At 45.8% G+C, this 20535-nt stretch overlaps 1 protein-coding gene across 3 annotated transcripts in view; it reads left to right on the plus strand.

Moving 5' to 3' along the window:
- Window positions 1–20535, plus strand: part of PASK (PAS domain containing serine/threonine kinase) — a 719075-nt gene that overhangs the window by 133820 nt on the left and 564720 nt on the right. For all 3 annotated transcript variants that reach the window (XM_030215835.1, XM_030215838.1, XM_030215836.1), the window contains exon 3: window positions 15428–15663. In XM_030215835.1, coding sequence (XP_030071695.1) covers window positions 15428–15663 — 236 coding nt within the window. The remainder of the gene's footprint in view (window positions 1–15427; window positions 15664–20535) is intronic.

Here is a 20535-nt window from a genome sequence, read left to right on the forward strand (position 1 = left end):
TGGCAACTATTGATGTTTCTCAGGATGTACACCTTTGGGTCGTGCATACTGAGACTACTTGGTCTTGCTTAATTACTCAAGAACATAATGATCTTGCTTGTGGTTACCTTTCAGGTACTTTTTCACCTGTTGAAAGAGCTTTTGCTACTTGTGAGAAAGGCCTTGTTGCCGCCAGCACAGCTGTCACGAAATTATACAGCTACATTCCTCACCTTCCGGTGATTCTTCACACGTCCCATGATGTAAAATATCTGTTGGACAAACAGATTAGTCACATGACTGTCTGCCGATTGCAAAAGTATCAAGTACTTTTGTTCAGTGTAGTGCACTCTATTCACCCATTAACTTTAACTGACCTTCAACGCCTAGATCCATTACTCACTGTAACAGAGACAGCACAAAATACAATCTTTCCCCATGAGTGCACTACCCAATTGTCTGTTCCCGAATCCCTCCATCTGCATTCAGAAATCTTGCAGACTGGCGAGGTTTGGTTTACAGACGGTTCTCAGCAAAACGGACTTGCCGGTTTTGCCGCCCTCCGTTACACACCTGAAGAAGATATACTGGATCCTGTACAATTCAGGTTACCAGATGCATTCACAGCCCAAACCGCAGAACTTGCAGCGGTTTTGTATGTCCTCCTGTTTAAAGCACTACACTCAGATTTGAGCATTGTCACCGACTCAGACTATGTTTTTGCTTCCTTGCACTCCCATGTTCGCAAATGGAACCAGAGGGGTCTGATTTCCTCTACTGGACAACCTCTCAGCCACTTACCTTTGTGGACTGCACTTTTTGATGCACTGGAGAAACGCCATCAAAAAGGCCTCCGCACCAGTATCTCCTGGATTAAAGCACATCAGGAGACGGTATTTTCTTTCGCCATTAATGGCAACCATGCTGCTGATGAACTAGCCCGTGAGGTCACTTCCTCTTCCAGTTCTCCTTCCGTATCCCCTACTGATGTGGCACTTCCTGTGTTTGCAACCGAAGCGCCTCCCTTTGAAACACCACCTTCTACTCCTTCTGATTCCACACCCTCCGAATCCTCCTCTTCAAACACCCCTCCAATTTTTCCTGTTCCTCATGTCATTACCTCCTTGCTATCTCCTGATTCAGAACCCCCTGTAACGTCCCCACCCTCTGAATCCTTAACCTCTGACTTCTCTACTACCCTCACTTCCTCTCTTTCACAAGCAGAACTCACTTTGTGGAAGCAAGCTGGATGTTTTCTTAATCCAAATGGTCTTTGGACCCATCCTAATGGTCAATTATGTGTTTCACAGCATGTTTTATCCCTTCTTTTGCATGCCCTCCATTATCCTTTACATTTAAATGCTAATACACTGTATGATCAATTGTCTTCCAAGCTATGGGCTCCCCAAATGATGCCCATGTGTCACACCGTAGTTCATAATTGCTACAAATGTTTTCTGTATACACCTAAACGAGGACCTGTCATCCCTTCCGGTCATTTGCCTGTTGTCCAGGGACCTGGCCAACATTGGTATATTGATTTCACAGATATGCAGACACCTGTGCGTGGTAAACGATATCTGCTTGTCTGTGTGGACAGTTTCTCTAGGTGGGTGGAAGCTTTCCCTTGCACTAGAGAAACCGCACAAACCATGGCACAGTCACTGTGTAATGAAATTATTCCTCGATTTGGTATTCCTGGCAAAATTACCACAGATAATGGTACACACTTTGTGAATGAACTCCTGCAGAACCTCCTTCCAGCACTCGGTATTACACATAGAACTGTCTGTGTTTACAAACCCACCAGTAATGGTTTGGTTGAAAGATACAATGGGTTGCTCAAAACAAAAATGCGTCAGCTTATGGCAAATGGGATAAAGAATTGGCTTGATGCCCTCCCTTTGGCACTGTTATCTCTCCGTGCCACTCCATCCTCTTCCCTTAAACTGACGCCGTTCCAATTATGTACAGGTCGCCAGATGAGACTCCTACCTGGCAATCCAGACACTCAAGTACCCGATCAATACTCAGTATATTGGGATATCTTGCAGACTATTGTAAGTTCTCTGTCCTCAATTCCACAGGCCATTTCGGACAGAAGAGGGGATTGTGATGCCAATAGATCCCCCCCTTATAAAGTGGGCGATCTAGTGCACCGGCGTTATTACACGCACAAGACCTGGCGAGATCCCATCTACGTTGGGCCCTTCAAGATAGAAGCTCTGTCAGCCACAGCTGCCAAGCTTGAGGACCACACATCCTGGGTCCATCTGAAAGATATCCGCGCCTATCCAAATACCCAATCAGGCCTCCTGGATGTTTCCATTGATGTTTCCAGCACAACAGTCACTGGAGAGACCAGTCCCACCACAAACTCCATCTCCACCACCACTGAGCCCAAGACCACCGACCCCACATCCAACACTCTTGAACCACCTTGACCAACTCGACCAAAGACTTAACCACTTAATCAACTTAGACCATCCATCTCCTGAATCCCATCTCCTTGATCTGGCTGACATAGTCATCCAAGCCTTCGCCGATTCTCCAGAGTCACCAGCAGAACAACCACCTGTATTGGAACCTGCTTTTGAGTTGCCATCCTCACCTCTTCCTCCAACTGTTCCAGCACTCCCACTTCCATACGTAGATCTTCACATCCGTCTCATCCGAATCCGTAACCTTGCAGAAGATCTCACCCAAATCCGCAACTTAGCAGGACAATTGAATCCGGAAGAACAAGAGTCTGTTGCGGTGTCCACAGTACAGAATCTGCACAGCAACATCTGTGAGCTGCTTGACATTCTACATTTGTACTTCCCGAATCAAGCCAGATAAATGCCACAGCAATTTCCGCCGATTTTCACTCCAGAAGAACTCATTCCCTTACAGACTATTTCTCTACATAAAGTTCCTATTCCAATACCACCTTTCCCAACCACTCCTGTGAAAGTGTTGATACCACCACCCTCCCCCGCTGGTAAGAGTCTCCGCAGGGAACCAACTGCTGAGAACCTTGCTGCCCTCGACAATATCAAGGAACCTGATCCACCAGACCCACTGGACATTGGACTTTACCCTGTTGATAAGTGTAACTCTGAGCAGGTATCTGAAACCAATTCCCATTGGTCGAACGACTTCGACGACACTTATTTGGAAGGCGACACTTATCCGGACGACACGGACGGAACCAGCACCCGTCCGAGCGTCGTCTCAGCAGCAGTGACGGTGTTACATCAATACACCCTCTTCTTCTGCTTTCCATCTGCTCGATTGTTTGCTGTTGGACTCGTGTGCATCATCCTACTTTGTATAGGTTTGGTTTTGTTTTTCACTACCCTGTTTACCTATACTGCTGACAGTAACCTCCTGGATCTTTGGATCACACTTACTGCCTTTCCCACTGGCAACGTTACCTTGCCAGCCGGAAACGCCACGGTACTTGCAACTACCTCGGTACTTGTAACTACCCCAGCAGTACTTGCAACTACCTCGGTACTTGTAACTACCCCAGCAGTACTTGCAACTACTTCTGTACTTGCAACTACTCCAGCAGTACTTGTAACTACTTCGGTACTTACATCTACTCCTGCTCCATCACCTACTACAGCAGCCTACACAGAGCCCCAACAATACACCGCATTTACCCGCCTGTTTGGATACAGATCCCCCCAGACGACCTCAAAGATAGGTCCCATTGCCACCAGTCATCCTACCCCCTGGGCAGACACATCTGCCACGACAGACTTTTCAACTGGCAATCCTCCAGAGCCTATTGAAACCTCTGCGACTACTCCTGTCCTCACTGATTCTCCTGTTTTGCATTCTACAACTGTTCCCAATAATATCAGTAGCTCGGTCCATATTGTCCCCAATCTTACAACTACTTTTGAGGATAATATTACCTTGCTTGAATTACGACCCACCCCTCCTCCTTATTCTCTGGTTCCTCCTAGTGACGCTCCTCCTCCCACGAATACTACTTTAGCCACTCCAAACATCACCGTCCCAGCCACTCGACCTCCCAGATAGCTCATCATCCTTAAGTAACCATCAATATATGTCCCAGAATTTACCAGATAACCCGCCCTCTCCACCTGATTCTCCCCCACCATCGCCTTTTAGTATAGGTGTACACTTAATCCCTGAACCCCCAGAGTACCTTTTTGATTTAAGAGAGTTAATACATCCTCATTGGGACCCAGCTCCAGAAGACGATCCCAATTGGGACCCCTTCACCCGCTATCTGACATTGTGTGAACCTTTGTTTGAGAATTGGACACTAGGTCCTAACCGAACGGTTACAGACACTGTGATACTGTTTGGAGGAACTTTAGGTTTACAAATAGAACAAACCGACGACCTCCTAATAAGACCAGGAACTGGTGACGTTGTAGATTTTTGGATTATCACATACGCCGTACTGGGCACTGATTGGATACCCTTTGTGTTCATTAGAGAGGTTGGATTGGGACCTTTGGAAGTATACAGTCTTTTTGTTATCCCCGACACTCCTGAAAGAGGAGCTGTTAGAATTTACCCACCTTACCCAGTCGTTAGAATTTACCAACCCAACCCAAATTCTTCCTAATGATATATCAATCTTTGGTATACCTAGGAATATTAATTATAGCAATTACAGTTCTGGTTAGGACCCTAGGATTTATTGTGTTACTCATTTTCATTAACCGCCAATTACCTTTGGTACAATCCAGATCTTACATTTAACCATGAAAACTAACAACATGAAGTCCTTAGTCTTCCTCCTGTTGTGTGTGCACACCATACCCATGATACAAGGAACACAATATCTAGCAAGTTTTCTGCAACAATTCACGACCACTTACGAAATAACATTACCCACCACCAAGTACACAACCACAATAACCCTTGATGTATGTTCTTATACTATGTGTGGGGAACATCCGGTACAGCAGTACTTGTCAGCTTTTGAGGTATACCTGTGTCCCTTCTCCAATTGCGGAAGTTGGGCACAAGTATGGTGGTATACAGGTTCGTGGGTCCCCTACTCAGGTAGTGAGATTCCAGATCTCAAAAAGAGCATTTCCATCATGAAAGTGCGATGGACTGGCCTTTGTCCAATGACCAGATGTAATCAAGTGGCTATCACTTTCAAAGGAGTAACGGCTGTTACATACAGAACTTATTCCATAGGAATTGATGCCACAGGTAGAGATCCAGTTGGAACGTTCAGGATTATTCCACCCCCAGCCCAACCTACAGCGACCAATAATCCTTTGATGCCAACAAAGATCCCAGAAGCAAAAATTCCTTACCAGATCGTGCCAATTAATAATTCCAAAGATTTAATAGCCTTAGAAACAGGATTTGGAGAAACAAACCTATGGCTCGAATGGGCACATTATACTACAAAGAGCTTGAATGTCTCTAATTGTTATTTTTGTGCCCATGCAAGAGCAGAACCAACTGTAGTTCCTTTCCCTTTAGATCTCTACAATGATCCAGATGGTTTTTGGTGTATGTTAGAATTATTGCAGGTAAAAGACAAAGTCAATCAGTCTTGTCAGCATCTTGACAAGCACCATCCCTACTTACCCCCTCGGCTGAGGGTCCCACCTGCATTCAGGATTCCAGATCCTGCTACCAGATATCATACATGTATAGAACGATATGAGGGGAAAAATACACGGTTTTTAGGAAACTTGACTAATTGCAACACAACCTTAGGAAAAGAGAGTCTGCGAAATCTTAATCTCACAAACTTTTCACAAGCTAGAGCAGACATATGGTGGTACTGTGGAGCCCATACTATCCACCATACACTTCACATACGTTGGAAAGGCAGATGTGCCTTAGTAAAATTGGTAATTCCAATCATTATAGCATCCTTGCTCCCTCCTCATAGCAGCTCTTCCTCACGAGTGAAGAGAAATGCAATGCCTGGATCTTTTGATGATCGGGTCTATATAGATGCTATTGGAGTTCCAAGAGGGGTTCCTGATGAGTTCAAAGCCAGAAACCAAATAGCTGCAGGATTCGAATCTGCCTTCTTTTGGTGGGCGACGATAAATAAAAATGTAGACTGGATAAACTATATATATTACAACCAGCAGAGATTTGTCAATTATACCAGGGATGCAGTTCAAGGAATTGCAGCGCAATTAGACGCCACTAGCCGGATGACGTTGGAAAACAGATTAGTACTTGACCAACTTCTGGCAGCAGAGGGCGGAGTGTGCCATAAAATAGGTACACAGTGTTGCACCTTTATCCCCAACAATACAGCTCCAGATGGATCAATCACCAGAGCTTTGGAAGGCTTGACCTCACTGTCACAAGAGTTGGCAGAGAACTCTGGTGTTGATACATCCTGGACTGGTTGGATGGATAAAGCTTTTGGTAAATGGAAGACATTTATCATTTCAGCAGCCACAACGATAATCATAGTGGTAGCAATTTTTGTATTAGTAGGATGTTGCATAATCCCTTGTGCTAGAGGCTTAGTAGAACGCTTAATTGAAACCGCAATCACGAAAAAGACAACAGCAGGACAATATGTCCTGTACGAAAATCTCCTTCCCAACACCACAGGAGATGACACATTGGACTATCTCCCTCTGAGAAGGACCAATCGCTATGCAACTGCTAGAGACACTAGAGAAATGTCTGCATCTGTATAATCAGGTAATAGCACACACAGGGATACAATATAACCATATAAAGCTTTATAAGATAAGATATAATCAGTATATAACCAAAGAAATTAATGATTAAATAGGTAAGAATGAGATAGAATTTGCATGTTAAAGGGTAGAAGTATAGTAGTTTTTGTATAACCATAGATATTGATAAGTAGAAATGATTGAAATAATTGAAGTGGTGCCAGAATGGTAATCAGAAACCAAATAACTCAGACTGTACCAGTTTGCACAGAGACTCAGAAAATTTTATGGCCTTGTAGGATACCTTCTGGAATGGATGGTACCATGGTATATTTACCCTGGTGTCACCCTATGGGATAGGGTGAAGAGGGGAATGTTAATATATGGCCTGGTTTTAGATCTGCCACTGGAATTGTGATGGACAAAGCCACAGAGCCAAAAACATCTGAAAATGTACTGATTAGGCCAAACAAGTAACAAATGATTTTATATTTGAGAATCTGCAGAAAGCAGGTCTGAACAATGAGTCTTGACACAAACAGGTATATATTAATGTATAAAATGATACAGAGATCAGAAGATGTGATGAGAGGTGTTGCAAAAACATTATGTGAAACTGGTATCTCAACAGAAAAAAATGTTAGTAACCGCAAAAACAGTTTGTTCCAAAAAAAACATGTTGATATTACCGGAAAATGTTGCAACCTTGTGAAATTGATGGAACGGAAGAGCTGGGTACAAACTGCACAGATGGCAAGATGCGACAGTTTAACCGCAGAAATTGAGAAATATTTGAAAAAAATAGGTCCCAAAATAGGTGCTGCCATAGACTTCTATAGAGAGAAAAGAGTATAAAAGAGGAGAGATTTTGGCTCAATTTCGGAGTCGTCCTCAACGCATCTCAGACGGCAAAGCGCTGTGCCATTGAACCCAGAATCTGTCCGATGTCTGTATTTCTTTGAAATCTTGGTAAGAATAAATACCTTCTATCTGAAACTTATCTCTGTCTTAATTTTCAAGTATTCATTTGCCTGTTACTTATTTTACAAACTAAACTGAACTCACACCAGACACTCATTTTGTGCACAAAATACTGATAGATTCAAATAGACTATATGTGGGAACATAAATGGCCCAGAATACACCTAGATCCAGAAAGGCAGAAAGCAGAGGTCATGGGGATCAGTTTTGAATTACGCCTTCTGATGCCTCCCCAGAACCAACCACCCTGGGATTGGAGGGAAAATATAAAGAATCTTCTGGATGAACTTAAGAGGTTCCCCTCCCCATTTGGAGAAGTCCAGAAGGAGTCTAAAAGAGGTCAATTAAAAACACCATGTTGCCTCGAGTCCGGTAACCCATTGTCTTCTAGAAAGTTATCTATCCTTTCTTTCAGCAGCGACTCAATTATTTTTCCTACCACCGACGTGAGACTTACCGGTCTTCTTCCCTGTCTCCACTTTTGTGAAGAGGGACCACATCCGCTCGTCTCCAATCTCGTGGAACATAGTAACATAGTAGATGACGGCAGAAAAAGACCTGCACGGTCCATCCAGTCTGCCCAACAAGATAACTCATATTTGCTGCTTTTTGTGTATACCCTACTTTGATTTGTACCTGTGCTCTTCAGGGTACAGACCGTATAAGTCTGCCCAGCACTATCCCTGCCTCCCAACCACCTACCCCTCCTCCCAACCACCGGCTCTGGCACAGACCGTATAAGTCTGCCCAGCACTATCCTCATCTCCCAACCATCAGCCCTGGCTCCCAACCACCGGCTCTGGTACAGACCGTACAAGTCTGTCCAGCACTATCCCCGCCTCCCAACCACCAGTCCCGCTGCCCACCACCGGCTCTGGCACAGACCGTACAAGTCTGTCCAGCACTATCCCTGCCTCCCAACCACCAGCGCCGCCTCCCCGATCCTGACTAAGCTCCTGAGGATCCATTCCTTCGGCACAGGATTCCTTTATGCTTATCCCACGCATGTTTGAATTCCGTTACCGTTTTCATTTCCACCACCTCCCGCAGGAGGGCATTCCAAGCATCCACTACTCTCTCCGTGAAAAAATACTTCCTGACATTTTTCTTGAGTCTGCCCCCCTTCAATCTCATTTCATGTCCTCTCGTTCTACCACCTTCCCATCTCCGGAAAAGGTTCGTTTGCGGATTAATACTTTTCAAATATTTGAACGTCTGTATCATATCACCCCTGTTTCTCCTTTCCTCCAGAGTATACATGTTTAGTTCAGCAAGTCTCTCCTCATACGTCTAGTAACGCAAATCCCATACCATTCTCGTAGCTTTTCTTTGCACCGCTTCAATTCTTTTTACATCCTTAACAAGATACGGCCTCCAAAACTGAACACAATACTCCAGGTGGGGCCTCACCAACGACTTATACAGGGGCATCAACACCCCCTTTCTTCTGCTGGTCACACCTCTCTCTATACAGCCTAACAACCTTCTAGCTACGGCCACCGCCTTGTCACACTGTTTCGTCGCCTTCAAATCCTCAGATACTATCACCCCAAGATCCCTTTCTCCGCCCGTACCTATCAGACTCTCCCCACCTAACACATACGTCTCCCGTGGATTTCTATTCCCTAAGTGCATCACTTTGCATTTCTTCGCATTGAATTTTAATTGCCAAACCTTAGACCATTCTTCTAGCTTCCTCAGATCTTTTTTCATGTTTTCCACTCCCTCTGTGGTGTCTACTCTGTTACAGATCTTAGTATCATCCGCAAATAGGCAAACTTTACCTTCTAACCCTTCGGCAATGTCACTCACAAATATATTGAACAGAATCGGCCCCAGCACCGATCCCTGAGGCACTCCACTACTCACCTTTCCTTCCTCCGAGCGAAACTCATTCACCACCACCCTCTGGCGTCTGTCCGTCAACCAGTTCCTAATCCAGTTCACCACTTCAGGTCCTATCTTCAGCCCCTCCAGTTTATTTAAGAGCCTCCTGTGGGGAACCGTGTCAAAAGCTTTGCTGAAATCTAAGTAGATTACGTCCATAGCTCGTCCCTGATTTAATTCTCCTGTCACCCAATCAAAGAACTCAATGAGATTTGTTTGGCACGATTTCCCTTTGGTAAAACCATGTTGTGTCGGATCTTGCAACTTATTGGCTTCCAGAAAATTCACTATCCTTTCCTTCAGCATCGTTTCCATTACTTTTCCAATAACTGAAGTGAGGCTTACCGGCCTGTAGTTTCCAGCTTCTTCCCTATCACCACTTTTGTGAAGAGGGACCACCTCCGCCGTTCTCCAATCCCTCGGAACCTTTCCCGTCTGCAAGGATATATTAAACCTTTAAGAGGACCCGCCTCTCCCGTCTCTAAAGATCTATTAAATAAATCTTTAAGAGGTCCCGCCAGGACCTCCCTGAGCTCCCTCAGTATCCTGGGATGTATCCCATCCGGTCCCATAGCTTTGTCCACCTTCAGATTCTGCAGTTGTTTATAAACTCTTTCTTCCTTAAACAGCGCAGTATCCACTCCATTCCCAAATATTCCTTCAGCAGCCAACCGCGGTCCTTCACCAGGATTTTCCTCCGTGAACACTGAAGAGAAGTAAGAACCATACCTTTGAGGAACTGAAATGTTGTGTATTATGGATGCTCTTATCAACATGGAGAGGGAGGTAACCTCAATAGATATGTATTACAGAAAGAACACAACACCACTTTCTTCTGTTCATTACAGTATACCCTTAAGTTCGTTCACCCTTATGATTTTGTGTTCATTTGTTTTTGTAAATATTTCACCTTTTTAAGACTCTAATTACCTCTTTTTTTAACCTTATAACTGGATGAATATGCACTCAAAATAGTATTCCCCTGTTTGTTTTTAATGAGGCCTCTCTCTTTTGAAAACAGAGTTTTTAAAGTATTTATAGGGTGTTTAAAGATTTTTTTTTGTAGTGATGATATCATTAATTAGTTTTTGTGGGAAAACACTATTTTTTAATTTTATTTATTTTTCATTTTACTTAATTACATTCACATTTATCACATAAATGTAAGGAAATATAGAAATTAATATAAAAAGGAAAACATTTTCTCTCAACAATATATATTTACATAATTGTCCACAATTGGAAGATCCAAGATCAGGAAAACAATCTTAAAGAAAATAAGAAAAACTCAAAATGGTTAATCTTACACTTCACATTTTCTGAGGGAGGAAGGTTAATTGGTTATTGCAGTCGGTACAGTGGTAACTGAAGGAAGTTGCTGCAGAGGGTTCTTCATCTGTTTCCACAAACTCTTATAATTTCTTAGGTTCAAACAAATAAGTAATAAGGAAATAAAACACTTACAAGGAGATCGCGCTAGGAAGGTCCCACCTAGGTCAATGATTCCTGGCTTAAAAGCCAAGACCTCACACCTTCCAGTCTGCGATTCCCTTGATGTGTCAGGAAATATATGCATCTTTGAACCCAAAAAACTATCAACCATGTATCGGGAATACAATTTCAAAACATTGTTCCTATCTAAATCAAAGACGAAAGTCACTAGTAATAACTCTATCTATAAGTTCTGAATTTTCCAAAATGTCAGTTAAACTTACATCTCTTTTCTCTGATAAAGAAGATTTTAAAGGAAATATAATTTTAGTCACCAAAAGGTGGCTATCAGAAGGTATTAGCAAAGTATCGGAGAAATATTTCTTCAAGAATTCAGTAGCTGATATATAGGATATTATAGGTAAATTTATCATTCTCAAGTTATTTTCCCTTAATTGGTTCTCCAGAAATTCCAATTTTTACAAGAAAGATAACTATTCTTCATTACCAAATTATCTGATATTCATAGAGAAGCCATTTCCATAATCAAAGTCTCTATTTTTATATCTTGGAGTTCCACTTTGTTAGATAAGTATTAATATAAATTCTTTAACCCGTGGTGAAAATTTTTCAACATCTGAAGAAGAGAGTTATTCACATTCTGCTGCAGTTCCTATGGTATGTCCATTATGACATTATTGGCTTCACCAAGTCCAATTTCTCCACAGAAACCGCTTCAGATATATTCAGGGGGGAAGAGCTCACTCTCCAATCCCCCAGTTGGTTTATTATCCGAGTTGATGCTGCGCCCAGGACCTCCTCGGGTCACATGAAAATCCTAACCCACTTCGGGCGTTTCCATTATTGACCTCCATAGTGAAGCATTAGTATTTCCGGGTCTTGGAGGGGTCGTGCCAACAGGGGGACTCAAAGTCACTCCCTCCACTGAGATTCGGCAATAAAGCCTTGCTGTTCCCCGAAGCAAGAACCGATATCCCCGACGTTATGACCCCGAATCTCTCCAAAATAGACTGAGAAGTGGTGTAAAACGGGAACTCAACTAGCGTACGTCCTCCCTCAACGCCATCTTGGATCCTCCAGGTTGGGACACTGTAGGATAAATCACAGATAATAAATTACCTGTGTCCAGGTTCCCCTAAGCAGAACTATCTGCAAGCAAATAATCCTGAATTAGGTCTAGGGGTGGGAACCTTGGAACCTAGCCAAATACTTCCGTTAGAAAGAACTGTAGCTGAGAACGCAGGCTGATATATATATATATATATATATTAGATTTATTATGGTATCAGGTAAGAAAATAGAGCTAAGGTATACAAAATAGAACTCTGCAAGCTTTGGCTGAATACAAAATCACTGGCTGATAAAAAAATTACTCATACGTCACACTAATTCTTATTGGTTACCAGATAAAATTACACCACTGATCAGTCACACTATGTTACGAGGTAGTACAGTTATTAGCAGCTTCTCCTGATCACAAGTACGACAGCACCAGCCTTCTGCTCAGGTAAATACCACTAACTAGCCCCCGACTAGTAGGAAATGAATCACCGTGTTTCTCACCAGGCTTAGACCTCAGGGTCGTCTCTCTCGGGAGCTGGCACGGGACACCTCACAGACTCAAGCTGGATTCACAGCGAGTCTCAGTCGCAGCTGGAAGGGAACTCTGCAGCAGATAAGGAGGTCACAGGTCAAGCAGGGCAGGTACAGCTGAACCACGATACTTTCCTCCAGATACACAGTTCATCAGTTGGTGGACCTTATTAGGTCTCACTGGTCTTCTTTACACCTCCATCTTCTTCCAAGGCTTCTTACTAACTCTTCCCTCGTTGTTCCCGCTCTCCTCAGTCCCTGATGCCCAGGTGACCAGCCGGGACCAATCTGGATCTTCCTTGGTTCACTGCGTGGCAAGAACAGTTCGTTGTTCTTGACCTTCAAGTTGTTACATTTTGGTATGCATTTTCTGTTTCTCACCCGCCTTGCTGGAGCCAGCCTCTCAGGGAGATAAGGGGGGCCTGGTTTGCCCACAGCATGTCCTTGGTGTTGAGCTTCTGCTGTAATTTTCCACAAGCTACAAAGCTGTGTCTTGCTGACACAGAGAGGTGTGGGTCAGAGTTTACAGCCTCCATTTTGCTGTCATAGGATTATACAGGCCAAGGCCGGCAAGGTGAGACACACAGGGAAATACTCCTACAACACTCTTTGTATGGTTTCTCCTCAGAGGCCTGTCTGATATGGTAACCCTACAGCATAGCCCTCCGAGTCATTGAAACACAGAAGCCCCTCCACCACTTACAAGGTGGTGTCCCTTCGGAGGGGAAAACACCGTTTTTTATGGGAGTTATACTTGTCTGACTCAGTATTTGATTTGGCACATTGCTGTGTGTTGGAAAAGCTGATTTTAGGGTATGAATACTGTTTTCTTTTTTTAACTTAATTGTTTCTTAGTTTTTGTTTTTTCTTTGTTTTTGGAGTTTCTAGGCTTAAACCCAACATTTTTGTGAAACATTTTGCAGTTTCATGATGCCAAATGCATGTAGATGTGGGTATAGTTTAAGTTTGATCATAATTATGTTTCTTTTACTGGAGCAGTCGTATTTGCTTTGGGTTTTTTTTTGTTTTTACTTTATCAGTTTTAAAAGGTGATTCCGATGCTGCAAGATTATAAGCTGCCCTGAAGGGTGCCCAAAGGGCAAGATAGTAAAACTATAATATACTTGAAACTATGGTAGATTTCTGATAAGTTGCTCTGTTTCGGATGCATGGCTTTTGTACATAGGTTTTTAGCCTTATCATTTAAATGAACTTTCTGTTCCCAAAGACTGCTTCATAACAGTCCACCATGACTTCTACCTCCTAGTATCATCCATTATCCTTTCCTTAATGTTTTAAGTCTCATACATTAATCCAAATGTTTCTCAAGCCTCATACTAACAATATTTGCTTTTGTCTCACCTAGAATGTAAATCGCACTGAACCCTGGAAAGGTGATATTAGTGGTATGCATGAATTGATTTGAATTGAATTAATGTATGTCCTTTTGAGCTATTTGTAGCAGATTGCCTGCCTTGAGATCTGTACTGTTTGATCTTTGAAAAGATCATTGCCTGGCAGGAGAGAATGAGACCTGTACCAGATTGTCCTTTTATTTAATAGACTAGCCGTTGAGCCCATTAAAACGGGCTAGTATTGGGTTTTTCCAAGGCCCCCTCCCCTCGCCGCTGCAGGGGGTGCCCCCTCCCCTCGCTGCTGCAGGGGCGCCCCCCCCCCCGAGGTCGCTGCTACCGGTCCTCCCCCCCCGGAGTGGCCGCCGCTGCCGCCACCCCTCCACCCGGCCTGGGCCCTCTCTTCGCTATTGAACTTACGTCGCCGAAACGCAGCACGCAGATCAGCAGAGCTCTTGTCGCCCTTCCTTCTCTGCCTGTGTCCCGCCCTTGTGGGACACAGGCAGGGAAGGAAGGCCGACAGGAGCTCAGCTGATCTGCCTGCTGCATGTCGGCGGTGTAAGTGTAACACCGAAGAGAGTGCTCGGGCCGGGTGGAGGGGGGGGGGGCGGCGACTCCGGGTGGGGGGAGCGGTAGTGACGTTGGCGGTTCCCTCCCTCCCCTTTGCGCAGTTTCCCTCTCTGTCCCGCTCCTGTCATCACGTATTGACGCAGGGGCGGGACAGAGAGGGAAGTCTACTGCGCATTTGCGGGTGAGTACAGTCGCTCGCCATTTATATATTTGATAATACTATAGATTTTTAGTTTAGTTTTTTCTTCAGTTCTGATTTTATGTCACTTGGTTATTATTGTTAATGTCGACCCCCTGAGACTGGTACCATCTATTCCTCAAAAGATTAACATGTTGGCCAGACATTTTTTGAGATGTGCACCAGAAGACCATAGAAATATTTATGTACTGTAATTGTCATAACATAATCTTTTGGTTCTTTTTTTTCTCCTGGTCCCAGGACCATCCCTCCCCTCCCTTTGTTTTTTTTTTTTGTTTTTTTTTAAGATGAGTCTGTGCCATGATTATTTCTGAGATGATTCTCTGTCATTGTTCTTTTGTCTTACAGGTTTACCAAGTAAGGGCTCTGTATACTACTTCTGGTTTGAGATGGTACAGTTCATAAGATGACTCATATTCATCTTTGTATTTTTTGTTCTTTACGTTTTTTCTATTGTCGGATTTGTTTTCATTTTGTGTTTTTGTTTTTCTTTTGCTTTGATATATATGTGGATATTTTTGTGAGTGCCTGACTTGCAACAAAATTTTAAATTGCCTCTGATGCAGGCACTGTGACGCTGAAACATGTTGGGCTGATTGAATGATTATATATGTCTGGACATATACCTTGAGCCACCTTATTGATTTAATAAGTTTTAATGAATTAGAAAAAGGCAAGCTGTTCTGGTCTCTTAAACTTGCAGAAGACCTGTTTTAAGGCACATTTCCAAGATATACTGAACTGTCCCTTCCCCTGTTCTTTTCCAGGAGATGGCTGGAGCTCCTACAGTCTGACCTCAGCTGCCAGCCGCAATATAACTACCTGCAAACTCGGCAGTCTTTGGACCCAATCAGAGCCAGCTTCCCTTTCTAGCTCCTTCTGCAGCCTTTCCTGTGGTTCTCTGTTAAATGACCTGGCCACAGGAGAGACCAGTCAGGCCCTGTCAGCTGCTGTGCGCAACCCAAACAGATCTGTCTTTACTGTGGATGCCCGGACAACAGAGGTGTGGTATAGAAGTTATGTGGGCCTGTTGCTAACCTGTGTGCTTCTTGAACCCTATTTGACAATAATTAGAATTAATTAGGACCAATCTCAGAAAAATGTGAATGATGCCATTGTATTTTTATGGAAAACTTAAAACTGTTTTAATTCGATGGTAAATTTAATATTGTAAATACTATAAGACCTTGATTAATAGCAGGAAAAGCACTGCAGTAAATTTATACAACATTATATTAAAGCTGGATAATGATGATTCAGACATAATGAAATTAAACCTTACAAAGCAGTAGGCATAATTAGTGTTTTCGTGGTAGTTTTCACATGAGATTGTAAACCGTGCAGTGCTTTATTCCTTTTTCAGGGTTTAGTGGTACAGTTTTTTTTTAATTAAAAAAAAAAATCTCTCTAACTATATATACATATCTATCTATCTATCTATCTATCTATCTATCTATCTATCTATCTATCTATCTATCTATCTATCTATACACATCTGGTGGAAGAGAGGTAAAGAAGTATATATTTATGTCTATATACATATATATAGTTTAATATTTTTATATATGAATAAATAATTCTCAGGTTAAGATTAGAGGTGGTAAGGATATTAGTATATTAACGCCCCCTCCCCCCCATGGCCAGACATATCTTCTGATAACCTACATTAGGAAGAAACACAAAGAGGGAGATTTTTTATATGGCGCTTAGGTGCGGTATATATAGAATACGCTTCCATATCATCATGCTGATCAATCCATAGACTGGTGGGTTGTGTCCATCTACCAGCAGGTGGAGATAGAGAGCAAACTTTTGCCTCCCTATATGTGGTCATGTGCTGCCGGAAACTCCTCAGTATGTTCTCTATCTCAGCAGGTGGTGGTCACACACAGCAGCAGCTCTGGCTAGGCCTCCAAGCCTAATTTTTAGGTTTTGTTGAGTGCCTGGGGTTGAGGGCTCTTTTGAGCAAGTGCAAACCTGGTGGTGCTAGGTCCCTCCTTTTCTCCCCCCTCCCGCTGGCTCCGTTAAAAAAAAAAAAAAAATTTTTTTGAACGTCCTTAAAGGCGTTTATTTCGACGTTTATTTAAACGTTCATTGCAGCTACTCACTGGGACACCAGGTCGTTACAGCTCGGAGCGGAAAGCAGGTAATTTTTACCTTTTTATAGCGGGCAGGGGATTCCCCGATTTATCTCCACGTGGCATATGGCGTCGGAGGGCGAGGGCGTAAAGAGTCGCTCCCCGGATCGCTGGAGCGCTTCTAGAGGGGATGCGGGGGTCTTAAAGCCTGATTCGCCCTTGTTGGGTGACAGTTTCGTGACCGATGAATGTCCCGGTCCTTCATCCGGCGTGGCGGTTTTTCCCGCCATAAACGCCCATCCCCCGCTCCTCGCCTCCGCCATCTTGGCCGGCCACGCGGCTCGGACGGCTTCTTCTTGGGCCGCCCTTGAGGTTGGAGACATTAATGCCATGAACGCCCTTAATTTGGGCGACGGCACCAAAGCGGCTAAAGTTAAGCACCGCTCTTCCCGCGTGGCTCCTTCGCGGAGTGTCGCGCCGGATGCCATTTTGGATGCGCAGCATGTCTCCCCCGCTCTTGCGAGCGCCGGTTGAGGGTGCGTCTAGGGCTGTTGCCCAGGCTGCGGAAGTGCACAGTCTGGGGGGTTTCTCCCCCGAGTTTGTTTTGCTGCTGCATCAGGCCTTCCTTATGCAAAACGCTGCCCCTGCTCCCTCGTCTGGTAAAGAGGTTGAGGCCCCCGGAGGTAAACGCCCTCGGGTTGATTCCCAGGCCTTGGAGGACTTTGTCTCCTCCGATGTAGATGAGGGCAGCGTATCTGAGTTCTCCCAACGGTCCTTTGCGGATTCCTTGGAGGAGACGGATCCCCGCTCGGATGGAGCGGATGACCCCTCTGCAGCGCGGCTCTTTAGCTCAGAGGATTTGCCCAACCTGTTAGTGCAGGCCATGAGCATTTTGAAGATTTCCTCTCCGGAGGACGTCTCTCCCTCAGCCCCTGTTGGCTCTGCCATTATGCTGGGGACGAAACGCCCGCCTAGAACCTTCCACGTGCATGTTGCCATGCACACCTTAATTTTGGCTCAATGGGATGTCCCAGAAGCGAGCCTTAAAGTGGCTAGGGCTATGTCCCGCCTCTATCCTTTGCCTGAAAGTGAACGTGAGGCCTTTCTGTGGCCTACCGTGGATTCTTTAATCACTGCGGTGACTAAGAAAACGGCGTTGCCAGTGGAAGGTGGCACGGCCCTAAAGGACGCCCAAGACAGAAGATTGGAGGCGGCCTTAAGGTCGTCCTTTGAGGCGGCTGCTTTAAGTTTGCAGGCCTCAGTTTGCGGCTCCTATGTGGCCAGGGCGTGCCTGACTATGGTGCAGCGGGCTTCCCCCTCGGATCCTTCCTTGAGGGCTGATTGGCCGGCCCTGGAATCGGGCTTAGCCTATTTGGCAGACTTGCTGTATGATGTCTTGAGAGCCTCAGCTAAAGGCATGGCTCAGACAATCTCTGCGCGGCGGTGGCTTTGGCTGAAGCATTGGTCTGCTGACTACGCCTCTAAATCCCGCCTGGCTAGATTGCCTTTTAAAGGCAAGCTGCTCTTTGGGGTCGAGCTGGACAAAATTGTGACCGATCTCGGCACGTCTAAGGGCAAGAAGTTACCAGAGGTCAGGGCTCGGGCTAGTACTCGCCCTGGTACCTCCAGAGGACGGTTTCAGGAAGCCCGTCGGTACCGCCCGGGCAGGTCGGGCTCCTCTGCCCCCTCTTCCTTCAAGAGGACCTTCTCCCCCAAGCAGCATTCCTTTCGCAGAGACCGCCGTCCCGGAGGTGCTCCCTCCGGTCCTCCCCCAGGGTCTCGTACCCAATGACGGGGCTTTGGTCCACGCCCCAGTGCAGATTGGAGGACGGCTGTCCTCGTTTATGGGTGAGTGGACCATAATAACTTCAGACGCTTGGGTGCTGGAAGTCATCAGAGACGGCTAGAAGTCATCAGAGACGGCTACAAGCTAGAGTTCTGCCGACCCTTAAAAGACGGGTTTGTACTCTCTCCCTGCAAGTCTCCGGTCAAAGCTGTGGCAGTGCAGCAGACCTTGGACAATCTGATCCGCCTGGGGGCGGTCGTTCCGGTGCCAGAAAATCAGCTTGGCAAGGGACGTTACTCCATTTTCTTTGTGATTCCAAAGAAAGGAGGTTCTGTAGGCCTATCCTCGACCTCAAGGGGTCCATTGGGCCTTGAAAGTTCGGCACTTTCGCATGGAGACCCTCCGCTCTGTTATAGCGGCAGTGAAGGCAGGCGAGTTCCTGGCATCCTTGGACATCAAGGAAGCGTACTTGCATATTCCCATCTGGCCTCCTCATCAACGCTTTCTGCGTTTTGCAGTACTGGGCCGACACTTCCAGTTCAGAGCCCTCCCGTTCGGGTTGGCTACTGCTCCGCGGACCTTCTCCAAAGTAATGGTGGTCATCGCGGCCTTCCTGAGGAAGGAAGGAGTACAAGTCCATCCTTATCTGGACGACTGGTTGATCCAAGCCCCCTCTTATGCAGAGTGCGACAAAGCTATGAACCGGGTGGTTGCTCTTTTGAGCTCCCTGAGGTGGATCATCAACTGGGAGAAAAGCCAGCTGCGCCCGACTCAGTCCCTGGAGTATCTGGGAGTTCGATTCGACACCCAAGTGGGCAGAGTGTTCCTGCCAGACAATCGGATTGTCAAGCTTCAGGCTCAGGTGGACTAGTTCCTAGTAGCCTCTCCTATTCGGGCTTGGGACTATGTGCAGCTGTTGGGCTCTATGACGGCCACGATGGATGTAGTGCCCTGGGCCAGGGCTCATATGAGACCACTACAACAATCTCTGCTGCTGCGCTGGACTCCGATGTCGGAGGATTATGCTGTGCGCCTTCCCTTGGTCCCAGCAGTGCGCAAGGCGCTGAGCTGGTGGACGCAGACAGACAAGTTGTCTGCGGGAATGCCTCTGGTGACCCCGGAGTGGATTGTCGTCACGACAGACGCCTCTTTGATGGGCTGGGGAGCCCACTGCTTGGGAAGGACAGCGCAGGGGCTTTGGTCTCCTGCAGAGGCAAAGTGGTCTATCAACCTCCTGGAACTCAGAGCCATTCGGTTGGTGTTGTTGGAGTTCATCCCGGTACTGGTGTTGAAGCCAGTACGGGTCCTGTCGGACAATGCCATGGCTGTGGCCTATGTCATCCGCCAGGGAGGTACCAAGAGCGCCCCTCTAGCCAAGGAGGCCATGAATCTATGCCAGTGGGCGGAAGTGAACCTGGCACAGCTGTCAGCGGCTCTCTTTGCCGGAGTCATGAATGTCAAGGCGGACTTTCTCAGTCGCCATACCTTGGAGCCCGGAGAGTGGCAGCTATTTGCTCAGGCGTTCTTGGGCATCACGAAGCGCTAGGGCCAGCCGAGCCTAGACCTGATGGCGTCATCGGCCAATTGCCAAGTGCCGCGCTTTTTCAGCAGAGGACGGGACCCTCGCTCCCTGGGAGTAGATGCTCTTCTCCAACAGTGGCCGGCACTAGAGCTTCTCTATGTGTTCCCGCCCTGGCCCATGTTGGGCAGGGTGCTAGACCAGGTGGCAAAGCATCCAGGCCGGATAATCCTGGTGGGTCCAGACTGGCCCAGACGTCCCTGGTATGCGGACTTGATCAGGCTCTCAGTGGGCCATCCTCTGCGGCTGCCAGTGGAGCAGGGCCTGTTGCATAAGGGTCCCGTGGTGATGGAGGATCCCTCCCCCTTTGGTCTTACGGCCTGGCTATTGAGCGGCAGCGTCTGAGGAAGAAGGACTTCTCAGACAGGGTCATCGCCACTATGCTGAGAGCGAGGAAGCGCTCTACTTTTACTGCTTACGCCAGGGTTTGGC

This window comes from Microcaecilia unicolor, chromosome 10 (genome assembly GCF_901765095.1).
Source record: "Microcaecilia unicolor chromosome 10, aMicUni1.1, whole genome shotgun sequence".
Lineage (NCBI taxonomy): Eukaryota > Metazoa > Chordata > Amphibia > Gymnophiona > Siphonopidae > Microcaecilia > Microcaecilia unicolor.